The 27,752-nt window shown below is 48.9% G+C and overlaps 2 protein-coding genes and 2 non-coding genes across 4 annotated transcripts; all 4 read left to right on the top strand.

Moving 5' to 3' along the window:
* The first annotated feature begins 530 nt into the window (after positions 1 to 530).
* SNURF (SNRPN upstream reading frame) lies at positions 531 to 5,277 on the top strand. The gene is made up of 3 exons (XM_036303887.1): positions 531 to 1,885; positions 4,284 to 4,376; positions 4,692 to 5,277. The coding sequence occupies exons 1-3, from the start codon at positions 1,401 to 1,403 to the stop codon at positions 4,804 to 4,806; spliced, it is 693 nt and encodes a 230-aa protein (XP_036159780.1). The 5' UTR covers positions 531 to 1,400; the 3' UTR covers positions 4,807 to 5,277.
* SNRPN (small nuclear ribonucleoprotein polypeptide N) lies at positions 4,708 to 27,752 on the top strand. The gene is made up of 14 exons (XM_036303886.1): positions 4,708 to 4,841; positions 5,406 to 5,471; positions 7,675 to 7,811; positions 8,585 to 8,736; positions 9,379 to 9,490; positions 9,835 to 9,987; positions 10,273 to 10,411; positions 10,615 to 10,740; positions 10,817 to 11,376; positions 11,905 to 11,979; positions 12,935 to 25,717; positions 26,052 to 26,163; positions 26,343 to 26,439; positions 26,531 to 27,752. The coding sequence occupies exons 3-9, from the start codon at positions 7,809 to 7,811 to the stop codon at positions 10,852 to 10,854; spliced, it is 723 nt and encodes a 240-aa protein (XP_036159779.1). The 5' UTR covers positions 4,708 to 4,841; positions 5,406 to 5,471; positions 7,675 to 7,808; the 3' UTR covers positions 10,855 to 11,376; positions 11,905 to 11,979; positions 12,935 to 25,717; positions 26,052 to 26,163; positions 26,343 to 26,439; positions 26,531 to 27,752.
* LOC118653222 lies at positions 13,072 to 13,144 on the top strand. Its single transcript, XR_004966813.1, has one exon. It is a non-coding gene; the product is annotated as a small nucleolar RNA SNORD107 (small nucleolar RNA).
* Positions 15,215 to 15,280, top strand: LOC118653221. The gene has a single exon (XR_004966812.1). It is a non-coding gene; the product is annotated as a small nucleolar RNA SNORD64 (small nucleolar RNA).

The raw sequence follows: 27,752 nt of genomic DNA, 5'->3' as shown, positions 1-27,752 counted from the left end.
TGGACCGGGCCAGGTCAGCCTCGGGCGCCCGCGGCACGGCCCCTCCTGGGTCCCGTCCTCCCCGGTAGCGGGAGCCGGTGTGAGGTCTAAACGGCGGTCGGAAGGGGGGGGGGGAACCCAGGACCGAAACGGTCTTTGTTTGGGGGGATCGTGGGGTCCCCTTGGGCCTGGCGGCGCGCGGCTCGGCTGTGCGTAATGGGATGGCGCCCGGGCCCTGGGGCGCAAAGCGCGGCTTCCTGGCGGGGCGTCCCTTTGTCCTTGAGCCCGCGGGCCCGGGGTGGGGGCGGGGGGCCCTGCCACGGCGGCGGGGGCGGGGTGGGGAGGGGGCGGGTGGGCGGGCGCGGGGAGGGGGATGCGGGTGGGCTGACCGCGGTGGCGTGAGGGGGCGGAGCGTGGGCGCTCTTAATGGCCCCGGCGGCGAGGGGCAGCCACAGCGGCGCTCGGAGGGTCGGCGAGCCCCTCGGCGGGCGAGGCCCAGGTGCGAGCGGCGGCGGCCGACTGAGCGCCCCGCGGAGGAGGCGGCGTGGCGATGGGGTCCGCGGGGTTGGCCAGGGGATCCAGGGGATCCGGGGCTGCGGCGCCATGGCGGAGGCGCTCGGTGCTGGGGCCGCGGTGGCGATGGTGGCGGCGGTGCGATTGCGGTCCGGGGGTTGCCAAGGCGGTGGCTGCGGTGGCGGGATGGCCGCCCGCCCGCCTTGCGCTGACGTCACTTGGAGAGAAGGTCCGATTGTCGGGGACCCGGGGGGACATTCTGTGTGTCGTGGCGAACTGGTGCCCCCCTTGCGCAGAAGGGGCGGCCGCAACCGTGGGAAAGGGTTCCCGTGCTTATATTTGGCTCCTGGATCCTCCGTCGCATGGTCCCTGCGGTGGAGGGATAGCGACTCGGTGTGCGAATAGGGACTCGGTGTGCGAATGGCTACTCGGTGTGCAAATAGGGACTCGGTGTGCGAATAGGGACTCGGTGTGCGAATGGCTACTCGGTGTGCAAATAGGGACTCGGTGTGCGAATGGCTACTCGGTGTGCGAATAGGGACTCGGTGTGCGATTGCGGACTCGCTGTGCGAATGGCGACTCAGTGTGCGTTTGGGGAGTCCATGTGCGAATAGGGTCTCGGTGTGCAAATAGGGACTCGGTGTGCGAATAGCGATTCGGTGTGCGATTGGGGACTCGGTGTACGATTGGGCACTCGGTGTGCAAATAGGGACTCGGTGTACAATTGGGGGCTCGGTGTGCAGAGCTGGCTCCTGGCATCGCGAGAACGTGCCCAGTGTTTCGGGGATGCGATCCCTGGTTAGTCTTTGCCGCTTCGGGGACAAAGGCTTTGGGTATAAGGCGCCCGAAGGCGGGCTGGGTGCGCGGACTTGGGTGGCGCCTCTCAGCCTTTGTGCAGCGCCTCAAAGATGGCCGCTGCCGCAGTGGCGCGGGGCGTGCAGGGCGCAGGCGCCAAAGGCAGGGGGACCGCCGCCCACCGCTCCCAGTGCCGCAGTGGGGGAGGTGCGGAGCCCGGCGCCTGCGCAGAGCCGAGGGGGCGGGCCCTCGGGGGCGGGCTGATGCCCCCCTCTCCAAAGTGCCGCAGTGGCAGAGGGTGCGGCCCTGCGCAGGCGCATCGCACTGCAGTGGGCGGGCTTCAGGGAGGGCTTCTGCGCAGGCTCCGCCCGGCGCGGCGCGCAGCCACGCCCATCGCCTCTTTAAAGCCGCTGCCTTCGGCTGCAGCCGCGCAGTCGCGGGAGGGAGGCGGCAGGATGCAGGCGGGCTGGCGCGGCCTCTGCCACGCGGCAGCCCCTCCCCGCCGCACAATGTGGAGGGCGAGGAGGCGGGCGCTTTGTGCAGGGGCGACCCCTGCGTGCGCTGCCCGCCTGGACGAGCACCCAGAAGAGCGAGGAAGGTAAGGCAGCCGGTTTTCTGACTCCCCAGAAAGTTCTTTTTTTTCATTTTTGCAGGTTTGCCCTTGGAGTGCATGCTGAGCGCCCTAACTAATTGTTCTCTCTCTGCAGAGCGGATCCAACAGCCTTCCTTGTAGCGGCTCCTCCTATAACACTTTCCCCTTTCCAGGTTTGGGGTTCCACACGGAGGCACCCCTGGGAGTCGGGAGCGGTGCTCGGTCCTCGGGGAGTCCGTGCATGACGTCACCTTTCCAGAGGGGTGTCTTAAGGGGGGTCGGGGATCAAGGGGATAGCCGAGGGGAGAAGCTGAAAAGCAGGGGGAACGGCCCGGGTCGGTGGGGGTACCTGGGGCTTTTTTGTAAATTAACGTCTGCGATGCATCATTCTTGCAGTGGGGGGCGGGCGCCAGGAGAGGTCCTTTGAAAGGATATTGGGGGGCTCTTAAAGGTTTTTTTTCCAGGATTTAGGTGTGGCCCCCCCTTTTTCCCCTCATCCCTCGCCCCCAGGACATCTGGTTGTGCGGGGCTGGGAAGGAATTTCACTCAGAAACGGCGTCCGCCCGGGGCGGGCTTTGTTCTGGGCGCTTTGTCCTCGGGGAGGAGGGGTGGCGGGCCCGGGCTGGCGACGCAAGGACGGCGCCCATTTATTATGTCAAGCACGGCCCCGCCTCCCACCTGCGAGTTGGCTTCGCGGGAGACGTGGCGCGGGGAGGGCCCTGGTCGCCCGCCCGCCAGGAGCCCCGGGTGGCGGCCCCCGAGGACCGTGCGGACGTGGCGGGGCGGGGCTTCGGGGGGCCGCGCTGGGCGGGGCCGGGGAGCCCGCGGAGGCGAGCTGGTGCCTTTGGGCGATTTGACACATTATTTGACCCTTTCTTTGGGCCTCGACGTCGAGGCTCCTTTGTCCCCGCCACGTCGGGGCCGCGCAGGGGAGCCCGTTCTTTGTCCTGGGCCTCGGGCCGGCCCCCAGAATCCTCCGCGCGGGGTTTTGTTCTGGGCGAGCCAACGGGTTTTCTCACGTTTGTGGGAAAAGCTGCGGGCGGGTTCGCACCCAGTGTCCTTCGCTTGCAGTTTGCAGGTTTTTATTGAGATTTCAGCAGTTGGATTTTACTGATTTTTTTGGGGGGGGGCGGTGGGTTTTGAGGATATAATGAGGAAAATATTATGGTTTGTTAAACATTAATTAGGAAAGCTATTGTGGGATCTTAATCTGCTGTGTATTGGCAGGTTTTTTTTTAAATTTATTGGGAAATAAACTGCATTGTGTGTCTAAAACAGCATTTCCCGCCTTAAATGCCTAATTCTGAGAAATGTTGGTTTCTGGGGGTGCGATGCAGGAAAGGAAGATCGTCAACGTGCGGGCAGAACACACTTCACTTTTCCCAAATTCACACATTTTGCGAGTGTGGGGGTTGGCGAGAGGGCATCCTGGTGTTTTTATTAATTAGTTGTATTACAGCTGCGGTGTGGGGCCGGCCAAGGATGCATTTCCGCCCTGGGGGCGCTTGTGGGGTGCGCCCGAGGCCCCCACTGCCGGCGCCCAGGTGCGCGGGGCGGCCTGCAGGTCCATGGGCGGTTTTCCCCGAGGACAGGGCTGAGCGCCTCCCTGGTCCGCGGGAGGGCGGCTGCCCACGGGTGTGCCCGTCCCTGGAGGGTGGGCTCCCGCCGCCCCGCCTTGACGGGGGAGCAGAGGCTTTTCGTAGCCGCGCACCAGACGCGAAAGTCGCGGGGAGGGTCTCCTTGGTCAGAACAAAGCTTCACCCGCAGGACAGGCTGGGGGGGGATGGCGCCCCTTTGTCCGCGAGGGCGTCAGCTCAGGGCTCGGGTGGGGAAGCTCCGCCTCCCGAAGCGCTTTCTTCTGTCCGCCCCGAGCCAGCGGTTTTCAAAAGTTAGATTCCGACGGGCCCTGAGCCTGCCCACAGGAAGGGCCACGTGGCGGGTTTGGCGCCCGCGGCGGCCATTTTGTGAGCCGGCGCCATCTTCGGGCGGCCATTTTGAGCCGCTTCCCCGGCGGCCATGTTGGGCGGCCATTTTGTGAGCTGGAGGCGGCGAGGCCCTAAGATGGCGGCCGTGGCTCCCGCCTCCCTTTGTTCCGGTTCGTCCTGGCAGGGGGCGCCCCGGGCTTTTCACTTAAAATGGATGCCTTTTCTCCCCTAACGAAGCCCCTTGTCTATTAGGGACGTTTTTCAGGCCACTTCCCGTCCACGTGGCAGTGCCCGGGCCGAGGCTCTGTCTGCGGAGCGCGCGGGCTGTCATGGGGTGGCGAGGGCGGTGTCCTCCCGCTTGTGCTTCACTTTCTGACCCCCAGGTCCCCGCGGGAAGGCGCCTTGTGGGAGGGCGAGACCCGGCCCGTAGCTCCAGGGCCCAGGGCCCAGCGCAGCTAACGCCCCCCTGTCCCCCGCAGGGACCGCCTGCCCCAGCGACGGCCCGAGCAGCAGGCGCCCGAGGCGGCGGTGCAGGTGAAGCGGCGCAGGACGGCCTCCCTGGGCGCGCGCGTGTGAGTCCCCCTGTCCCCGCGCCACTTCCCCTCCTCCCCCCCCCAGACCCGGAGTCAGGCACCCCCAGCCCCGCAGCGCCCCCTGAGCAGGGAGTGAGCCCCGCCCTCCTCCCCCAGACCCGGAGTCAGGCACCCCCAGCCCCGCAGCGCCCCCTGTGCTGGGAGTGTGAGCCCCGCCTTCCTCGCAGGGGGGAGGGGCCCTGCCCCTGGCCACGCCCCCGCCGCTGGCACCGCTCTCTCCACGGCCACGCCCACGAGGCCACGCCCCCGGGGAAGGGCTGGGCCGCCCGCTGACTGTGCTCACTGTGCCCGCAGGTGCCCGCTGAACCCGCGCCCGTCCCCGCGGCAGCCCGCGCCCCTGGTGGACTTCCTGGACTTCCAGGCGGAGCTGCGCCAGGCCTTTCTGGCCGAGACGCCCCGGGGCGGCTAGAGCCCGCGCCCACCGCCCGCCAGAGCGCAGAGCAGGTTTGAGCCGCGAGGCCCGTGCGGCACCGGGGCCATGGGCGGGCCTGGGGGTGTCACTGGGCGGGGCTCTCAGGAGCAGGAAGGCCCTCCCTCGGCCTCTGCTCATAGGGGCGTCTCCACTTGCACGTGACCTTGACAGGAGAGCGCACAGACACCCGCTGAGTAGCTGCTAATGAATGTTCTAGAACCCTCCGTTCCAGCTGGCAGTTTGCATAGAGCAGGGCCTTGCTCTGCGTTAAACAGCCACTGCGGGTGCGTGTGCAGACGGCACAGGGAGGGAGAAGGCGCATGGCTAAGGCACGTGCGCAGGGTCTGCGGAGGAGCACATTCATTAGCAGGTGCAGCAGGTGCCCCGCCTTTCGGGTTGCCCGCCTCCCCTTTGTGTTCGCACCCATGTACTCCCATCAGCGACATGTAATAAAGACATTTCCCATGATGCCATGTGCTGTCCGTTTATTTGCTGTATGTCTCTTTCTGTTGGTTGCTTGTATTTTTAGGAAAAATCCATTCCATGTTTTAATTCTGATTTAATGCTTTGTTTTTCCTTTGTGACTTTGATTTAAGATTGGAATTACCTCAATGCAAAGGGTTTAATATGTGCTTTTTAGAAACAGATGAAGGGGGTTACAGGTGAGTTTTCTTTCACAATTCCTTTTTCTGTTTTTAAATATTATTTCTCAACTCCAATTACAAAGCCTGATTATGGGTACATTTCCAGTTGTAAGCCAAGGAGACAGTATTTTAGATGCCCGAGCCTGTGAAGTTGCCTGCCCGCGGTCTGCAGTGGTGTCCACATACACTGCGGCCACAGAGCCCACCAGACAGGGCTGGTTCTGTCCCCGTCCCAGAGCACGGGGTCTGCCATGCCCACAAGCAGTTAGACAGGGTTTCCTGCCTCCTGGTCAGGGAGACAGGCAGCTCCTACATAGATCGTGTCCATCAGACCCTGACGCCTGCAGGCCGAGCAGGGGCCTTGAGATAAGCAGCTTGCCTGCCTGTCAGTCCACGTTCCTGACTGGGCCACACCCATGTGCTTGCATGTGGTCTGGTTGCCTTGGCAACCATGGCAGGAGGGGAGGCAGAGAAGGAGAGGCTGGTGGGGACGTTAGAGAAGGGGCATTAAGCCAGCAGGGTGGGGCTTCGGGTTCAGGGTCAGGGCCTGCATTAAAGTCAGCTCTGCATGTGAACGGTGATCATACTTACTTCCGCATTATTAATCTAAAGCATGTGAGTGATAGCCAATAAAATGGAAAAGTAAACCCCCAACTTCATGCCCACCAAACAGCACGAGGTTGGAATTTATTTTTCCCACTTGATTTTGTTTTGAAAATGTAGGTAGGGGTGGGATCATGCTCTTAAAACTTAATTTATTTTCTATTTATTTCACTGACATGTATGTCATGAATGATCATTTTTTACATCGCTTGCATGATTATCATTTATAGTAAATAAATGATAGTCCACCCTGCTGTACATTTCGTTATTTTCCTACTTTGCTATGCTAGAGCCTTGGTTCTGTATTTTTCAGATTCATTGGCATCTTAAATGAGGGTGAAGTCTGGCGGGCAGTGCAGGGTGTAGTGTTAGGATGACAGTCTCTGGCCATCAGAACGAAAGCTGATAGCAGGACCACTTCGGAATCTTACTCTACTTGACTAATAAAACAGCCAAAAAAGGAAGCTCTGTAGTTTTACCTGGAGTTTCTCTGCAGGGAAAAGTTTTCTATTTATTTACTTGCTAAACTTTTTTTGCACATTCATGGTGAGGGTCTTTTTTTGCCAGTTCAGATGAGCAGGAAGGAATGTGTCTTGGCAAAACCAGGCCATTCTGTGACTTGCAGAAGCTTTTGTTTCTCATGCAGTTTACTAAGTCCACACTTTCCCAGAAGTTTGAGAACTTGCGAGGGTGCCAGGTGTTAGACCAGGGACCTGAGTGCAAGATTGGGGAGGTGCCCTGTGATGGGAAGAGCACCCACAGCTGGTGCAGCGCGAGGTGACGCCATGGAACCTGGCCTCTTGTTCCACAGGCATTTGTTCCCCTTCACCATTGACATCAAGTGGGTCCTGGTGCACAGCGATGTCTTCTCAGGAGGTGTTGACAATTATGGGACCTAAATTTAGGGTCAGGAGAGAACTATGCTTAAACTTCCAGTCCTCCCATTAGAGAAAGAGGAGATAGCTGGCGCTTTTATAGAGAATCCTCTCACTAGTCACCTACAATGTACTCACGTGGGTTTGGGTCAGTAACTATCTTTACATAATTTTTTTTTTTAAATATTGCACATCAGACATGGGAACATACAATCATGCTTGTCTCAGGGCATACCTGGGTGATGGGAGAGAAGCTAGAATTAAGTGGGGTGTAGATGCTAGAAATAAAGGTGTTGGAGCCGTGTGGACAGGGTGGAAGTGTGATGCCTTGCAGGGGAAGCAAGGTTCTGGAGGAAGGAATTTTATGAGCAATTTGGTATCAGACTGTTAAGGTGAGATGACTAGGCATGAACTTGGGGCCAGAGCACAAAGCACTTGTAAGGAGAGCAAGACAGTAGCTGCAGAAAGAGCTAAAGGCTTCATTGGGACCCTGGGCAGCTGCAGGGTGAAGAGTGGATGCGGGGGTGGGGGGTGAAGAGATGAGGGGGCGGCAGTGACCAGGCTCAGTGGCAGGTAAGGGCTGTAGGGATCATATGTAAACTCAGGCCCACGCAGCGTATTGAGGGTAAACAGGAAATGGGGTTTGCTGGGAGCCTGGGGCTGTGAGGTGTTTGAGGGGTGCCTTTTCCAGTGATTTCCGAGCCGAATGGATGGCGGCAGCTCGACCCCGCTTTCCTCTGCAGGCGCCCCCTCTGCCGGAGCTCCTGCCAGCTTGCTTGTGCGTAGCAGAGCCCGCGTCACCCCTTTGTCTGTAGCCTCCCCTTAGGTCTCAGATCCCACACTTTCCTGTGCACGTGGACGTGGTGGCACCGCAGCCATGGTGAGCCTGGCACGGGCAGGGGCGTGGGCTGGGGAGGGCACCGCGAAGGTCAGCCAGAGCCTGGGCAGCTGCTGCTAGACTGTAACAGTGAGAGGGTCTATCTAGAGAGATGGGGGGGCCTCCCCAAAGGGCCACAGAAGGTGCTGGCATATTAGTAAGATCTCAGAGGGCGACTCAGAAACCTCTGGGAAAGGAGCTGTAATCACAGGCCACGAGGATGGCCTTAAGGCAGCGGTTCTCAACCTTCCTCACGCTGCGACCCTTTAATCCAGTTCCTCATGTGGTGGTGACCCCCAACTTCATTGTTACAAATTGAACATAATGAAAGCAGAGTGATTAATCACTAAAATAATACGTAATTATAGATGTGTTTTCCGATGGTCTTAAGGCGACATCTGTGAAAGGGCCCTTTGACCCCCAAAGGGGTCAAAAACCCATAGATTGACAACCACGGCCTTAAGGGAACCCAAGAGATGGGGTGGGGGTGGCAGTGCCTCGCGACACAGGAGGGTGCTGTGACCGGGTGCAAAGCTGCAGGAGGAAAGGCCCTGGGAGGAGAGTGAGGAACCAGGCTGGGGGTTAGACAGGATGGGAGTCCATGGGGGGGGGGGGTCAGGTTGGGGCAGGGCACAGGCAGGTTCTGGGAGGAGGGTCCTCAGCAAGAGGGGCCCAGGCCACATGGGGAAGGCCAGGGGAGACACAGGAAGGAGGGAACAGGGGAGACTCAGGAAGGAGGGAGGCAGCTGTGGACAAGAGAACCCCTGTCCCCGCAGACGGTGGGCAAGAGCAGCAAGATGCTGCAGCACATCGACTACCGCATGCGCTGCATCCTGCAGGACGGCCGCATCTTCATCGGCACCTTCAAGGCCTTCGACAAGCACATGAACCTGATCCTCTGCGACTGCGACGAGTTCCGCAAGATCAAGTAAGGCCGCGTTCTCACGGGGTCTCTTCAGTGTTGCGTTGCTGTCAGAGAGAAGGGGGAGAAATAGGAAGAAACCTCCCTGATCATCATTGATCAGGTGCCCCCCGCTCGCCCTGACCTCCAGGGTCGGGTGGACCTCAGCCAGGGAGGCACACCAGCCAGACACTGTCTGTCCACTCTGCTCAGAACAGGGACCACCCACCCACAGTGAGTCCTGTGGAGGCCACTGTCTGTCCAGCCTCCTCTGCTCCGTGGGAGGGGCCTGGTGGCCTCTCCCGTAGGAGCACGGGTCCTGCTTCCTCACCCTGCAGTCCTGCTGCTGACAGGAGAGGTCACTGGCACCCATTTCCATGGCCCTTGGTGGGAAAGGGGAGGCCAGGATGTCACGTGGTTAATCAACCTCCTCTTTCTCTGTTGGTGCTGATTACTGTCCCCTTCCTTCGTGGTTACCTACGACGTTCAGTTAAACGTGATTTTAAGAGCTTCCCGTGGTCACACAGTGAGGCTTTCATTGCCTGATGGTCTTAGCCAGTCAGTTGCGTCTCTTCCACAGAGAAGGGTCTGCGTGTTGTTTCCTTGGTTAGTTCTCCTTTTGAGAGCGCGCTCGGTCCCGGGGTGACTGAGACAGACTCCGGTTTACAGGCCAAAGAACGCCAAGCAGCCCGAGCGAGAAGAGAAGCGGGTGCTGGGCCTCGTGCTGCTGCGCGGGGAGAACCTGGTGTCCATGACTGTGGAGGGGCCTCCCCCCAAAGACGTAAGGACAGAGCAGGGCAAGCAGACAGGGATGGGGGCGGGGTGGGGACAGCACAGGGGGCGCTGCTCTACCGAGCACAGCAGGCACCGGGGGTCCTAGGCCCACGTGCCCCAATCTGACTGCACGCCTGGTGGTGAACACGGAACTGTGCTGGGTGCCCCATAGATAAGGGGGCTTTTGTTTGCTGTCTTGGGCAGCCCCATAAAATAGCAACTTTTGATGAATTAGCAGCTAAGCTGCAGGTGCCTGTGGTGTCCTTTAACAGGACAGGAGACTGAGGGTGGGAAATAGGAGGATGGCGTCGCGCTGGTGGTCCTTTGACTTCAAGCTATTCCTGGTTTCAGACTGGCATCGCTCGCGTCCCCCTGGCCGGGGCTGCAGGAGGCCCTGGGGTTGGCAGGGCGGCTGGCAGAGGCGTCCCAGCTGGCGTTCCTATTCCACAGGCTCCTGCGGGACTAGCAGGCCCTGTCCGAGGGGTAGGGGGACCCTCCCAGCAGGTGAGGAAACAAGAAGTCTGATGCTCTGGGGGCTGTGCCCAGAGCCAGAGGAGTGGGCGTGAGCTCAGACAGGGCAGCCACAGTGCGGAGCTGCCACAGGGCCTGTGCGGTAGGGGGCATGTGCGATGGAGGAGGTACTGGCGCTGGAGCAGTGTTCTAACCTGTGAATGGGACTTGCACGAAGGGCTGTGGGTGTCAAGACATCAAATGCTCATCACCCCCATTGATCTTCTGTCTGAACGAGGGAGGACGGGCATGACCGGGTGTCTCTGGCGTCCTCTCCAGGTGATGACTCCACAGGGACGAGGCACTGTTGCGGCTGCCGCGGTAGCGGCCACGGCCAGCATTGCTGGAGCCCCGACTCAGTACCCCCCGGGGCGGGGGACACCCCCCACCCCTGTGGGCCGGGCCACCCCCCCTCCAGGTAAGGAATTGATGGGGGTAGGTCTGGCAGCAGAGCATCATGGACAGGAACCGGGGACAGATGCCCATCTTCGCCTCCTGGCGTCCAGGGGCAAGGCTTCAGGGTGTCTGAGTGGCGGATGGCGTCTCGGCCGCGTTGGTTGCAGCTTTGTCGGTTCATATATTTTGAATTTGTTGGTCATTCCTGCTGTTTTCCTGTCCTAGGCATTATGGCTCCTCCACCGGGTATGAGACCACCCATGGGCCCACCCATTGGGCTTCCCCCTACTCGAGGGACCCCGATCGGCATGCCTCCTCCAGGAATGAGGCCCCCGCCCCCCGGGATCAGAGGTGAGTTGGCTCAGAGGCCCCTGGATTCCAGGTGCGCCCCTGATGATTGTCTCATGCGGTCTTGTTTATCTTCCAGGTCCACCGCCCCCAGGAATGCGTCCACCAAGACCCTAGGCTACTGTTGTCCTTAGTCTCTCTCTGCACTGTGTCTCGTGAAACTGTAGCGTGTTTGTGAGCTGTCCTGCCGCACTGATAGTCACTAATAAACGATAGAGCAACACACTGAGGGCTGTGTGCATTCCTTCCGTTGGTTTGTTGAGGTCAGAGTGACACGGGCCTTCTCTCCTGTTGGATTTATCCTGTGGGGCGAGGTGAGGCCTGCTGAGCCATGCACTCGGGGCCTTGCTCTCAGGACATGGTGTTGCGTTCTAACCTTCGCGCTGTGCCTTGGCGATTGTAACAGCCTCCACACGCATGCGTTTAGGTGGTGAGCTGACAGGCACACGGTCTCTGTACCTGTTGGGCCCTACATACCTGCAGGGCTGGGATGGGCTGAGGGCTTGTGAGGCCACGGAGAGAGGAAGCTGACGGGGATCACGCCTGAGGAACAGGAAGCCCGCCCTGGTCTGCTTATCCAGGGCTCTGCCTGTGACCAGTGGCCATGATCTGGGAGTGACCACCACTTCCTGCCCACAGGTAAGGACTCACACTTCAGCTTTGGGCAGGCTGGGTAGGGGGCAGGGGCTCCTGTTAGAGCAGCGGTTTTCAACCTGTGGGTCACAACCCCTAAGACCATTGGAAAACGCATAATTACATATTGTTTTTGTGATTCATCACTATGCTTTAATTATGTTCCATTTGTAACAATGAAATTGGGGGTCACCACAACGTGAGGAACTGTATTAAAGGGTCGCAGCATTAGGAAGGTTGAGAACCCACTGTATTAGAGGGACGTGGTGCTCCTCAGACCCTAAAGGACAGTGGGCACTACGTCCAGTGTGTCAGTTGGGTTTGATGATGGAGCCCAGAGGTGTGAGGAAAAGAGCTAAGAAGGAACCAGTGTCAGACTATGCAGTTACGGACGTGTAATTACTTACAAAGGGGACAGGGAGGAATCTGGGCTTAGACTGCAGTTAGGAAACCAGGGACCCTCGATGTGTAACTGGTGAATGGGATTAATTCAGCAACGCGGGACTGGGCTGACTGTATGTCTGTTTTTTCCAGCACAGGCTTGTTGGCCTCCATCGCCTTTTCACACAAGACGAAGGGGAGCTGCAGGGCCTGCGGATGGCCTGCCAGGTAAGCAGCACACAGCCTGGCTTCCTTCCCTCAGCAGCCGAGAGAGCACAGCCCTGATACGACGTAACTGTGGTATATCAGGACCCGTTTTCTGGGTGCTCTGCTCTGGGAATACCGGAGGATTATTTGTGCGAATTCAGGACATCTGACTGCAGGGAGTCTGCAGGCAGGGGGCCTTTAGGTTTTGGTCACACAGCTACTGGAGGCAGACATCTTGAGATGCCAGCCAGAACCCTGCTGCTGGGAGGGTCTTCGTCTGTAAAGCGTCTGTAAAGGCACACGACACTTGGGAGTACAGGGTGTTGCCATAGATTCAAGTAGGAGTCTGCCTTAAGGCTTTGTTTTTTGGGTATTCTTTGTTTAATTAACTGATTTATTTTTATTTTTTTGAATATATTTTATTGATTTTTTTACAGAGAGGAAGGGAGGAAGGGAGAGGGATAGAGAGTTAGAAACATCGATGAGAGAGAAACATCGATCAGCCGCCTCCTGCACATCTCCTACTGGGGATGTGCCCGCAACCCAGGTACATGCCCTTGACCGGAATCGAACCTGGGACCTTTCAGTGCACAGACTGACGCTCTATCCACTGAGCCAAACCGGTTTCGGCTAACTGATTTTTTTTTAATAAAAGGATATCACAGCCCCACAATGCTTCAAGCTCTGGGCAAGGGCTTGTGTTCATTTTCAATAAAACTTTATTGCTTTCATCAAGTAGGTCATTATAGTTCATTATAGTTGCTGCTGAATCGTGAGGTTTGCAAGGCTATCACCCATTGATACATTGCCAGGTGTCGTCTTAGTCATAGTTGCCGCCTACTTACCTTGGGCCTGGCACCCGGCAGTAATGCTGAGGATTTGAGTTGTATGAAGCCAGTGGACAAGGCATGATGGGGGTGGGTGGGTGGCACAATACAACCTGTCCCGGCTCACAAAGTCCCTTTCTGCCCCACAGTGACACCTGGACAGGAGGGATGCGACTCGTGTCCTGCTGAGCCAGCACTGCCACACCTGCCCTTCGGACAGACCCGCCCCTCCAGGTAAAGTAACCGCGCACAGAAACGCCCGCGTGCATTGCAAAGGCCATGGCTAGGTTCATGATGACACAGGACCTTGTCTGAACTTCATGATCTCAAAACATGAGCTTGGATGTGTCACTGAAATCTAGTCATGCGCCTCACACACACCTAGCACACCTGGTCAACAGGAAGTGTTGGCTTGACATGACAACTTAGCATACTTTCCATGGCAGTTAACACACGTTCGTTCCTCAGAAACATCTTTCCGTACAACCTTCACACGCATTTCAAGCGCATCCTTTTCTCTTCTGTACATATTTGTGCTGTTGGAGGCAACAAAGGAGGCACACCCACGGACCCCGACAGGCACACGTGTGGAGGGAGCGGATGCCAGGCATGGAGACTGCCCACCCGCCTGGGATGGAACGTCGACACCCGCGTTCTCGGTATCTAGTGGTGGCTAGGTGAAGGCCTCACGTTGACCAACATGCCGGCTGTATGGAACATGCCTTGCCATGGACACAGCTCCTGTTTGAGGACAATTGATCTTGTCTGTAACCTAGATCAGCGATTTTCAACCCATGTGCTCTGAAATTTTTAAAGCATGTAACTCGCCCTCCCTTAAACCATCAAATAGAAAATTATTAGAATCCACGCAACAATGGCTGTTCAGTATGAATTAATCAAAATTATACTTATCTTTAGGTCAAATTGGCAAAAATTGTATATTTTGGTGGCCCACTGAATTTTACTAATTGGCTTACGTGCTATGAAATGAGAAAGGTTGAAAATCGCTGCCCTAGGTTTAAGGTCTTACACAGTAAATGTTCAAGAAATGTGTGGCATTAACTAGTTTTCTAATGTTAACGGTACAGCCCTTACAAACCTTCAGTGACTCCCCCACAGTGGAAACATGTGATGACAATCCAGGCCTGTCCCACCCAACTCCATGCTTGATCTCTAAAAGGAGCCCCCTGCTCCCAGACAGGGCCGAGCTGTGGTGCCTGCAGGGACACTGTAGCCATTGTAGCCCGGAAGTCCTGCTTGAGGTCACAGGGCAGTGAGAGGACGCGGCTTGCTTAGCGCAGAGCAGCAGCATTTGACATCAGTCCCAGGACACCGATTCTGGAGTGAGCGTGGGTGAATGAATGCCTTCAGGAAGTCAGGCTCTGACAACAGGCGCTGGGCAGTCAGGAGGGACATCAGGTGTGGCTGCCATTTAATTCTCAAGTTGTAGTGGAAGAAGCCTTACGTGACTTCAGTCTTTAGCTAAAGGACATAGCTGTGCCCCATGGCTCCTGCCTTCAGTAGCATCTTTGTCATTCAGCAACTTGGTGAGCTTCTCTACCTGATTTCGGCATCTTGGTCATTATGTAGCATCTTTATCTTATTGCAGCTTCTTAATCTTTATGTAGCATCTCAATCTGATTGCAGCATCTTTGTGTAGCATTTTATCTTATTGCAGCATCTTTGTCATTATGTAGCCTCTTTATATCATTGCAGCTTCTTAGTCTTTATGTAGCGTCTCGATCTGATTGCAGCATATTTGTCTTTATGTAGCATCTTTACCTTAATGCAGCTTCTTTGATTATAGCTTCTTTATCTTAATCTTTCTGCAGCATCCTTATCACTTAGCAAGAATAAAGGTAAAATACAGGGTTCCCAATATGAGTAATTTGGTGACATCAGGAAAGGAGCTTGTGCTCTGGCCTCACGGTGACATGTGGGTGGCGTTCCCATAGCATTGGATTTCTTGTGTCAGGGAGAGTGGATTTCATCTGTTCGATCTGACTGACTTTCTTGACCATTCTCAACGACCTTTCCACCTTGATTTTTTTTTACACTTTGGAATACTTCAGATTTTCTTCCTGTAGCCTAGGTTCCTACATTGGATTACAACACGTTAGTGGAGGAGAGGAAGTTATCTGTCTGGTGATATTTGGTGTTCCACTTTTCAGTTGGGACAGTTGGCTTGGGGAAGTGGATTCTAAGATATTTTCTTGTAAGACACCAAAGGTCTCAACTTGATTCCAACAGATTTCTGGGTGTTTCGTGGTCTTTGATCCCCAGGTGTCACTTGAATGAAATTGCTGTCAAAGATGGCTGATGAGTCAGTCACTCACTCTTGTAGGCCAGGGCCTTCCTGATGGTAGAAATGTACAGTCCACAGGCATAGCCTTCAACCAGGTGCACTTGCTGTTGGTAAGACGTGGGCTTGACTCATGATGAGCTATGTTGTCTGAAGTGAATGACGTGAAGGTCACCCGAATACTCTGAAGTCCAGCCAAAGTGTCCATCCACGCACGTGGGCCGCACATTTCTTTAACATCCGTTTGTAGGCTGTACATTTCACCAGGCTTCCCATCAACATGGCAGGCTAGTCAGAGAGAGGAGGGCGCCGTGGGCTCTCATCCCCACCCACCACATCTGCCGTCTCACTTTGGAATTTCCCATCATGCATTTCAAGTGATACCCTCATGACAGCCTCACTGGTTCCCACCTTGGACCAGAGCTTCCTGAGCCCGTGGCCCCAGCCCCTTGGAGCAGCTCCAGTTAGCACAGGAGCCAGAAAGTGCCAGTTGGTTGACACCTTGCTTTTGTCTGAGATGAGTTTACTTTTTCCACCTACACTCAGAGGGAGCCCTTTCATTCTTTTCTTAGTAAGTCACCACCTTTTGCATCTTGGCAAGATGTAGATGGAGATTCAGTTGTTGGCTCAGATTCAAGGGGCCGTAATAGGCGTTAGCAGTGGGTGAATCTGAGCCCAGGAGAGGAACGGTTTTGCCAAAATGCCATGCATTCTTCGGGGTCTTCACGTCATTCTTTCACATCTGCACCATCTGTCTTGTGTGAGTAATGGATCTTATGACCTGAGATTGACGTTCTATGGCTAAGTGCTTGTGCTTCGCTTGTAGTAGCTCTTGTGAGGGTTGAATAGTAATTAAACAGGTATTTAGGAAAACCTGTATAAAAAGTTACCATGGACAGTTGAATGTATTAAGACCTTATCCTTAAATAGTCACCTTAATTTGTTAATGCATGTGTGTGAGTGTGTGTAAATAGTGTGGGTGTGGATAGTGTGGCGAGTGAACAGCTTTTAGTGGAAAGCTGTTGGGGTTCCAATTAATTACATTCTTTGTAAAGTAAGTTAGACAAGTATTTTCACAGTTCTTTACCTTGTTTAGTTCCAGTTGTCCTACCAGATTTTTTTTTTTATATTTACTACCTCAGAGACATGCTTGGTTTCTCTTAGAGAATTGAGAGAAGTAAGATGCCCTTTCTACTAACTGAATTACAGTGGGAACATCAGTTGAGTGAGAAAGGAAAGGAGGGAGTTAACGGTCTTTTGACCTTGGACGTTGGGTGCCAGCTAGGGTGGTCCTGACTGCTGAAAGGACACTGGTCATGCTGGCTGAGAACCATCCAGAACATCCATCCGTTCTTGAGGGGCACGAGGCCTAGAGAGAATCCCTACACAGCACTGGGAAGGCCGAGATGGAGAGGGAATGAGTGGTGGGGGAGGGGAGTGCAGGGAGGAAGGAAAAGGGAGGGTTTAAAGGGAATCTATCAGGTGTGAAGGGAGACTTCCTTTGTGAGTCTTTGAACATCAGAAGAGGCTGTGTTGGGAGGTTAGGAGTTGGAGGAACCACTGACCTGCCAGTGTTTGATTCAGGGCCTCGTTCTCAGCCAGCCGGGATGGGGGAGCTCCCAGATCCTTTCCTGAGGTGACGGTGTGGCTGGGTTAGTAGAAGGTGAAGGGGTTTGCATCTGCAGCCAGCTGAGATGAGACCAGGCTTGTCTCCAACCTTAGTGCACATGAGAATCAGTCCACGGGCTTGTACAGTTTGTCTGTGGCTGATTCAGTAGGTATAGGGCGGAGAAGGTGACATGCCCTGTTCAGGCACCACACAGAGAACAAATAGCTGGGTTTGATTCAGAATTCAATAGGCATTATCTGACAGCACTGTTGTACAACTGCTAATCTATATGGGATTCATTGTGGCACATTTAAAATTGACTAAGAAATTGGTTGCTTTTTTTCTTGAAACATAATCAGTTAGGATCCAAATTTGTAATTGGCCGGACACTCGGAAATTTGAGAATTGGAAACCCTTTTATCGGAACAAATTGCCAAAATAAATTTAAATTTAGGTACCTGATTGGAGGAAGCAAATTAATTTTGATAATGTCTCTAATAATGAATCAACTACCCAAATATTGACCTCAATTTGGATGAAACTGAACAGTAAAGTTTCCAGAAAACAGTAGTATTCTCAATAGCATGTTTATCTCATAGACATGGTAATTTTTGCCAGATGCTTCCACTTTGGGGGAGTGTTTTATCCAGTTTGTGTTCTGTGTTGGTTACTGAACTGTGCACAACTTTATTACTTTGCATATGGTTGTTGTATTGTAAGCATCCACTCCTGCATCATTTAAAATGGCCATAAACTGGCAATACCAATGAGGTAATGGGTGATGCTATTTTCTAGTGGCAAATTTCAATATGTATTTAATAGCTTGGCTGTAAATATCCTGGTGGCAATATTTGGTATTGATATTGGACTTTTGTAAATATGCTTCTAAATGGGAATAGTGTTACAATGGACTGTTCACTGTTAGTGGCAAACTTTGACATGTTGCCACTTTAGTCGGGGTTTCTCTGTACTGGGAGGTGCTGAGGAGTATGGATGTAGAGAGACTTTGCAGGGACTGAAGAAGGAACCCAGACTAGAAACAAAGAGACCTCTTCTGTGGCTTGGACCGAATACAAAGTGAGCAATCCTGTTGTTTTAGGAAAGTGTGACTTAGGAAGGGACTCCGATGGGAGCAGGGAGACCTCTCTTCTGTGGTTGGACTCAAATGAGCAATCATGGAGGGTTTTTAAAAATTGTGACATGAAGGACCTCAACCTTGAAACAAGGAGACCTCTCTTCTGTGGTTTGGACTCAGTACAATGAGCAATCGTGGAAGACTTAAAAAATGTGACCTATAAAGGAAAGGGACCTAAATGTGAAACAAGAAGACCTCTTTTCTGTGGTTTGGACTCAAATGAGCAATCATGGAAGACTCACAAAATTGTGACTTGTAAAAGGACCTAAATTTGAAACAAGGAGACCTCTTTTCTGTGGCTTGGACTGAAGATAGGGAGAAATCCCACAGGATTTTTTAAAAACTGATGATTTCTATGAGGATAAGTTATGGCAATGATACAAATTTTTTTATTTTTGTAGGATGGCAAAAATGTGTCGTATTTTTCTAATTATCTTTTGCTTAATGTGTAACTCTCTGGTGAGCATGACTGAATGGACTGGGTGTTTCTCAAACTAGTCAGTTAAGGTCCTAGTGAGGCCAAAGGAATATTTAAAATTTCCCATCCCCCTAAAATACGAATCACAATGAGGAAACTGAAAATCAAACACAACTCACTGAGCAATATTTTTGTCTTAGATCGCAACATGGTAAAGTTTGGTAAAATGTTTACATGAAAGAATGGATTGACTTTTCTGATTGTTTCATGGAGAGAAAAATATTAACTCATTGGCCTTAAAGTCAATACTCTTCTCGCTCCAAGACCTCATGTAATTAATTGGCATTTACTATGAATCTGGAGGATAGATTGTACGTCATATTGGGTATGTTGTCAGTTATTGGGTAAAATATATTCATAAAGAAATAAAAGAAAACGTAAGTTTTAGGAAAAATTTAGCTTCCACTTTAAATCTAAACTCTTTAATACAGTCCGGACATAACGGCATTTGATTGTGCCTCTGCTGCGTGCAGAGAATTGGGTGACACCATCTTAAATTCAACTTGCCTGTCCATCAGCCAGAGGGATACTAACATTTCAATTTGGCTTCTGTGGAAAGGAAAAGGGTTTTTGTAAAGTCATCCGTCTGTTTCAGTCTAGCTCACTAGAGAATAAAACTTACCTGTTTAAAAAAAAAAAAAAGCAGGTGAACATTTGAACGAATCTCTTGTGCAACCTCTTAGAGATCAAGAGTTCATTGTTATTGAGAGTATACAACTGTTTACTTATTAGTGGTAACCACGGACGTAGCCACATAAAATTATGTAAATACATGTATCATTGTTTAGCTTTTGTAATGTATATAGCATCTTCTACAACTTGCTGTTAAAGAGAACTCGTGGAGCAGTTGTTTTTAAAATGACAAGACCATGCCTGGATCACTCCAAGAAGATTCTGGCCAGTGACCATGTGAAGTCACTCCATGCCATCGTAAACATCACTTCAGAACCACTGCATGATACTTTGCCTGAATTTTAGAGAATTGTAGAAAGCTGCTGCCAACGAGGGGGTGACCAAGGGGCAGGCATTGAACTCAGTTGGGGCCTGAGAACAATGGACAAGGGTATCTTGCCAAAAGTAAGAACCTGCATAGCCAGGTGATTGCTGTTCAGGCTCCGTTAGATGGCTGCTCCGCACCTACCTTTCCAATCGGCAGTTTGACCTCTTTTAACTTTTTTAAACTTCCAGCCGTCGCCTTACTTCTGTCTTCAGATTCTCTCTGACATAATGAACCACATCGTGTTCCAACAGTATTATAAATAAGCAATAATCAGAAGGAGGGGAAAGATTCCATAGACTGGTATTTCCAGCATCTTTTGCCACTCTGAAAACCGGTCATCTTCCACTTGCCACCTCTGAAGATTTGGATTCTCAAAATCTGGGATGTTCGTTCACTCAAACCCCCTGGTCCCCCTAATAATCTCCAGAAGTTTTTACAGCAAGAAACAGTGTTACTGAAAGCCAGGATGATGTACAATGGATGAGCCAGAGATCCCAGCCTGAGGAACTGCCCTGCCTGAGCTAGGGACTCCTGTGGGCATCTCACCCTCATGCAAACTGAAGGGGTCTTTGGCCAGATCAAGAGCCATTCTCCCAACCTAATACGCATTGATGCCTGGGCCAAAAGCATATAGGGACAGCATCCTCATCCCGTATTCCTCCCCACAAAGGTATGTGAAGGACAACATCACGTAGACACAGCCAACCCCGCAGGAATCTGGAGAGGAAGGACACAGAGCACATTCTAATTGACCTAGAAGCTTTACCAGCCACAAAGACAAGAAACACAGATTGATACTGTTTTGACCATCGGTCTTACATTTCATTGGAGAAAATATTTTGTGATGGGGAGTCTCAACTCACCTTCAGAAGGTCTACCATTGAAAGCTGTGTATCTGAGACTCTTGTATAGATGCCTGATGCACAGGTCTCCAGTTTTCTCCAATTCACATTTTAAAAACAACTCAGAATCTAACCCTGCTAAGTACTTTATTGCCCACATAAAGCTGAACAATTGATGGACATTGGTATGGACAATGTTGTTAAAATGTAAATAGAAAATACTCAGTGACTGATGAATGTTAATGAACTGTTGTTGATGTGAGGAGACCAAGAGAATGAAATTCAACATATAATGGTTTCATTTTCTTGTTTTTATTCTTTGTTTACGTTAACTTCCTTGGAATATAAACTCAAGCACAGAGGCCTCCATTTGTAAACAAATCTGTTATTTTTGGATATTTTTGTAACGGTTGCTGTGATATTCAAGCTGGTTTCCTAGGGAAGTTTCTAATACATTTAGTAAAATTGTCTTCTGTATATAGAGTTTTTTAAAGCTATACACAATGCTGGACTCGTTGTTTGTGTGCTCAGGGATAGCAGGAAAGGAAATAGCAAGGCATTAGATATCCATGTGTATAAAAAAGCCAAATATAGTTGCTTTGCGCCATTTCCTAATGTATTGTAATTATTATAACAAGGAGTTTGGTTACGTGTATAGAAGTATTTTAATACATGATGATGAAAATAGAACTGTCAGAATACCTCTGAAAGATGTACATATTAAACCATTAGAATGGACGATTGCTGTGGGACTGGGGGAGGGAGGTTTTGTACACAGCTATCACAGACATGAAAGGCTGCTCTGTGGGTGTAGATATTCCTGTAAATGGTCTTTATTTTGAAATGTATATGTTGCTCTTTGCTTATTACCAAGTGTTATTGCTGTTTATATATATATATATTAGGACTGTTGCGCCATGTTACCAAAGCCATCTTACAGGGATGGCTTACCTCCATGCTCACACGTCTACCTTTAGTTTGTAAATTTTTCGTTTTGCCAGTTGCATTATTAAATGGCCTCATTATTAATTTATTTATGATAACATTTTGTTATAAACAATGTTATTAATGCCTAACATGCAATTTTCAACATGTATATATGTCATTGTAAATTTGTTATAAATATGATCAACTTAATGGGATAGAAGCATTTTTGTTTACCAAAGAGATGTTAGATGTAGCCTCTCTGTGTTCCCTGCATCATTAGGCTCCATTTTCATGTTGTCCTCGGGGTGAGCATAGTGTAATGATCTCTGTTTCATTACATCATCATGCTGGAAATTTCATTGCAACTGTAGGTCTGCTTTCATTGATGGTTTTCAGACATTTATATACAAATAGGACGGGTTTTTTTTTTTTGCATAACTTGGAGAAATCTCTACAAGTGGTATAAAACAGCATAGTTTAGAAAAGTTCATTTGCTGGTGGAAATTGACATAATAGTGAATTGTTTTTAGAACTTATTTCTAGTTGTATAGGTGATTTATGTTTGATGTGGGACGTTAGCAATGGAATATATTAAACCCAAGTTCATTATATGTGGGCTGACAAAAGAATGTGTTTGTATTATATGTATATAGTATACAGTTACACGTTTTTTAAAGCAATAGGAAGTTTTATATTTGCATGTCTTGTTTTTAGATTATTGTATATATCTTTTTGCTTTAAACTTTTAGTTCTTTAAATATAATGATTGTTTACATATTCATATGTGTGTATACATATACACATATATACATGTACATATGTGTATATTAGTGTACAGAACTTTTTTAAAGTCATAGGACAAACAATGGAAGATACTGTGACGCTGCTAGCTATATGGTGGACAAATGTTTTGTTTTATAACATCTGCATTGATAGACACACGTGACTTCTGTTTTGGCAATTAAATTGCTATACTATGTCTAGTCGACATGTATTGTTGGGGGGGGTTATTGCCTTTGTGTTGTATTTTTTTTTTAGTAGGTATTCTTTGTTAAGGTGTAGAAATCATTGTCATTAATGTGTAAATGTGTGTTTTTTTTTCTACCAATCTAGTTTTTGAATGTTAAGTTCTGGAGCCGAGCAGGGAGGTATCTGACTGCTGTATGTATAATAGACAAGTTCCTTACCACATCTTCACTCCTAGGTTTGTAGAAATACCCTGTTTCCACGTGCCCCCGCGCGCGCACACACACGCACACACACAGTACATATGTTAATGTTGAACTAGGGTTAAAAAATGTTTGTTACCAATAGAAGTGTTACTTCACCCCCTAGTGTTGGATATCACTTGGGGTGAATGGGGGTGATTAATCTGACCAGATCTTTGTTTTTCTACCATATACTCTTGTACATGTGCCGAGATTTGTCATTTTAAAAACTTTAAATCTATTTCACCTGAAATTATAGCACATATGCTTTTTTTTGCTTGTTGAAATGGTTCACCAGTCCTGCCTATTTTAATCTTCAAACAGTATTTATCTTTAAAACGCCTGTTCATTGCTGATATACTTTCTAATATCACAACCTATTTGTATAATTAGACTTTTTTTTCTGAATGTTGAACAGGGGTAGTGGATGTTTCTGAACTCATCTCTAATACTCTCTTCATGTCTTTCTGGTTTATGTCTATGACATGGACTCTGTCTATTGCATTGCATGTAGACCACCCACAGTCAAATCCTCTCCCATCACCATCGATTTGGCCCCCATTTTCCTCGACTACCTCTCCACCCACTTCCCAACAACATGGATGGACCTTGAGAATAGGATGCTAAGTGAAATAAGTGGAAAGTATTTTTACCTCACATTTTTATTTAGATGTAAAAGTAGATAGTAACCATGAAATTGTCATTTTATAGAAAAATACCTCAATTTAAGGGCCATGTTGTTATATATTATTTTCCCAGATGTACTGAGGTTCAGGATGGAATTCTTTTTTCTAAAGAACATTTACAGAATCTCTAAGTATATAATCCTGTAAATATTTTATTGTATATTTGTTCCTACCATTGTCTTTCAATAATAACACGGCAATAAAATTAAATGTACAAGATAATTCATTTCCCCCAACATGGAAGAATAGTCTGGCCATCCTAACAAGTATAAATTTAAAACTTAAGATACAGTGTGAATTTGGTGTTTTTTGGATGTGCCAAATTTCCCAATATGTTCCTATTTTTTTATTAAGATTTTTTTTGGAAAGGTGTTTAAAATTCATAGCAAATTGAGGGGAAGGTACAAAGATTTCCCATATACCTCAGTCCCCCACACACATGCAATAATCAACCCAACACATAGGGTAATCTCATGCCTTTTACATCCATAAGGTGACTTTGACATTGACATATATCTATCTTGATATTTGGGTTATTTTCTTACCCTAAATCCTCTGTACTCTGCCTACTCATTCTTCTGTGTTTTTCTCTCTCTCTTTAACATTGAAGGTATTAGTTGCTTCGTTGAACGGATTTTATACTACCTCTTGGAACTATACATAGTTGTGTATGTGTTCCCTTGGTCGCATGACAGTATTCAAGACAACTTTGTAAATAACAGGCAGATACACTTTAATTTCTAACATCTAGTCTTTCCAGATGTATATATTCTCTCAATGTATACTCTTGTAAATAATTCATTGTACAATTCCATGCTTTTATATTCTTGGGTTGTGTGGTGGTTGCTTAGGCTATGTATATATCCTTGCTCTGTGGATTTGCTAGGGGGCGGGTAAAAGGGAGTGGCCCTACACTTTTTGAAATAAGGCATTGTTTAGTGTTTATTCTACATCAAAGACCTCAGTCCTCACTTTGTGGTTGTGTAGCTGATAGGGCATTATGTATTTTAATCATGGGAAATGTATTTTATAGGAATTACACAGCCACAGTCAGGACAATTTTGTAAATAGCAGGCATATATATATAAATACACATCATTTTAAACATCTAGTTTTTCTAGATGCACAGGGAGATTCGCAAAATTTTGTAAATACTTCATTGCAAACTAGCGTAAGTTGGCTTCTGGTATGTTTTGGCAATGTAATAGGTGGTTAGTGAATATCTGCTTCCTAGGCTGTGCTAGCATTCTGGTGTTCAGTGAGTTCCTGGGAGAGGAATCCCAAGATGGCCTACATATCTTCATCTTATTAGGCTCTCATGTGTAAGGAAAGGCTACACCGGGTATGGATAACGGCAGTGACAAACCAGACTTGTATTGTGAAGCTTCAGGGAGAAAGATATGTGACAAGAACTGTCCCTTTGTCACATTCAGATATTCTCAGTGATGTGATCAAACATGGCAGCAACGCACATTGCTAAAGGAATTGCTATGTTGCTAGGCTAGATAAATATTAACACATATGTAACATTAGTTTTAGGGTTTTGGTCTGATAATGCTTTTTTTCTCATTTATTAGCTTCTTGATTTTCATTTTGCTATGAAAGTTATTGTATTCTTACACTTATGAAAGCCAGCCTCATGTTACATGTAAATGTGTTAATTTTGTATGAGATAATTAAGCAACTCTCTATCAATGTTTTCATCTATATGCATCTGTATGAGAGAATTTCACTAGTTATGAATATTTTAATTCTCTGAGACCTTTTTAAAATTTTTTCTGGTGAATTGTTACATTTGAATGTCATGATTAATGTTGAAAGTGTATTGTATCTCAGTTGCCTGTAATGTACATTATGAAAGTTTCTTAGAAAGGTGGTCCAATCCAGTATTGATTAAAGTATAGATCATCTCTGAACAGCAGTTTGGCAATGACAATCAAAATTGAATGCGTAAAAGTGACTGCTGTGATTTTATCTGTTCCAAATCAAATTTACAAAGTTGAAGGTACATTATAAATTGAAAGAAACATTGAACAACTGAAATACACATTAGTGAAAAATATTGTAATGATTATAGCTTACTTAAATGAATATGATCTAACCACTGATAAAACATTCTTATGTGGATGTGTGTTTTAAATTGATACTTAAAATTGTCATTTTTGAACAAAGATCAACAAATGTATATTGACAAGAGGTGTGTCCATGTGCCTCTAGTTCATATACCAGAAAAGGTAAGGGCAATGATTCACCATCAGTGTCACTATCCCGGTGATGGCTTCGACACATTTTGGAATTTTTGTGCATGTGCTAGTTAAACAATAAGGCATTGCTCATCCATGTATTTGTATGTTGCTACATGACAATCTAAAGTGACTGAGTATGGAAGAGAAAGTTGTCTGGACGACTATGGCAAAATCTCAGTGTACAAACATGTGAATGGAAGGACTGCTTCTACTTTGGATTCAAATTTTTTAAAGGTATTTCAAAAGGAACATTTCAACAACAGGAATTTTAAAGGCACAGCTAATTTGTGCCTGTCGTCCATCTTGCCTATCAACATCTTGGGCATGTGTGTCTGTGGGTCCGGCCTTGTATTGCCATTGGGCCTGATTAATGCTTTTAAGAGATCAAGACAGCATGAGACTTAAAGACTAATGCAGCACAGAGCTGTACCATGTGAGGAGGAGGAAGGAGGAGAATCGATTACCCAAGGAGAGAAGAAGGGAGACGACGAGACTGCAGGTATGTGTTGACCGGGCAAGAGTATTCGTTGCAACTATTGAAAGGGTGGGAGTAATTAGAGATTGGACTATTTTTTTTTTATTGTAGTTGAGTGTCAGAAGGATTTCAAGTAGGCCTTTATGAATTTACATTCAGAATTTGCAGAAGAGCATTCAATATTCTCTATTTGTGCTAAAAGGGCTTGGGAGAGGTGAGAGAGTGAAGAATAGTTAGTCTGTTCAGTCATATATGTTGGTTAGCCCCATTCAACATCCCTGACCATCACAAATTTATTCTACTTTGTGTCCTGCTATCTAATTTGTATCTAAACTTGGCTCTGTTGTCCACTTTGCAGGAGTGAAAAGGAGGAAAGGAAAGTGAATTTGTGACAAGTGAGGACAACCAACATCAGGAGCCTTTGTCTTTCAATGGATCACCTTGTTCCCTGAGGCTCAACTGAACCACCGGTAAGAGGTTCTGGGACAAGAAGTGCTGTTTTAGGGTGAGGCTCTAACTGGGCTTAGAAAAACCTTGGGCACCTGGGGATTTCCAGCCCTGCTGAGAATTTGGGAGCAAATAGCTCAAAAAGGTCATGTTCCCGAAGAGGAGGTGTGCGCCTTGGCTTACAGTGTTTTTCTCCCCTCAGGAGATGATGGTTCCCGAGGATGGCACCACCGCCTCGAGTCCTCACGCAGTGTGCCCCACTTCCATCCCTGGCCCAGGAGCGTCCCGGAGACATGCATGTAAGACACACTGTGGATCACAGTTTGAACTGCTCTGTGATGCGATGCCACTGAGTTTCTAACCTGTTCTCCTGTCCTCCCGTGGCCCCAGGGGATGCCGGAACAGACTTGCTTCTGCCACCATCTGAAACGCCCGCCAGCCAGGCTCCAGAGCGGCCCAGAGGTGCCTCTTGGGCGTGGCCATGGACACTCCCTGCCAGCCTGACAGGAGTGAGCCCTCGTGTCCAACGTGACCCAGCGGGTGATGGCGAGAACTGTAAGCAGCATGTTGACTGTTGTCCTTGTTGCTGTGGGACTGGCACCAGGAGATGGCAAGCTGGAGACCTTAATCCCGAAGCCCTGGACGTGCCGTTGCGAGGCCTCCTCCAGGGCTCCCATATATTTCTATTTTACTTATAATCATAGCGTAGATTTAAAATGTATTCATTAAAAATAGTCTTTTATTTTAGATTTTAGGCAACATAGAAATTTGTTAAGTATGTAGCTATTACTTCATGTACCTTTGTTTCCCTTTTAATTTTACCCTGCCCCATGTCATCTAATGTCTTTTTATTTTTGAATTAGATTACATTCAATATTACTTTGTATTAGTTTCAGGTATACTCAAAAGTAAAGTGTCCCCTCAATGTTTCGGGTACCCACCAGGCCCCATATATACGGATCACAGTACAAACCGACTGTACTCCCTACGCTATCATCTACTAATAGAGTTAGTGCGCACCCTTGTGGTGCTGCTCAGACATTGTAGACAAGTAGTGTTTTAGGCGCTTACACTGGCCACACATCTTCTCTGCATTAAACATGCTTTTATATTATTCCTTTTGAATTTATTCAACTAACTTGTTGAAAAAAATTCCAACGAATTGGAATTACTCTGGCTAAAAATACTCAATTTATATATAGACTCAGAAATTAGCTTTCCCCTCATTCTAATCTAGGTCCTTCTCTTTATTCTGCCTCCCCCTGTTTGAGACTTCAAACTGCACAACACTGTTCAAAGCTGTAGACTATTAGGTGTCATTGTCTTTATTCTGCTCACTGACACTGCAGAGAAGTTATTCTTCATCACTGCTCCGCAAAATCATATATGCTCACTGCTTAATCATCACTTGTACTTTTTCATTTCATTTTTCCAGCTTCCTTGCATTATTATAGTGTCACTGGATTTTAAGAGCTTGTTTATAACTAAAGATGTTAACCATTTCTCATGCATTGCAAATGATATACCATGTTTTTTGTTACTATTTTACTCTGCTGTTTTACTTTTTGGTTGTATCAAACTTGTGCATTAAATATAATCATATTCTGTTTTA

Source organism: Myotis myotis, unplaced genomic scaffold (genome assembly GCF_014108235.1).
Source record: "Myotis myotis isolate mMyoMyo1 unplaced genomic scaffold, mMyoMyo1.p scaffold_m19_p_38, whole genome shotgun sequence".
NCBI classification, from domain to species: Eukaryota; Metazoa; Chordata; class Mammalia; order Chiroptera; family Vespertilionidae; genus Myotis; species Myotis myotis.
Note: the sequence above shows the minus strand (reverse complement) of the source record. Positions and strands in the feature narration are given on the sequence as shown.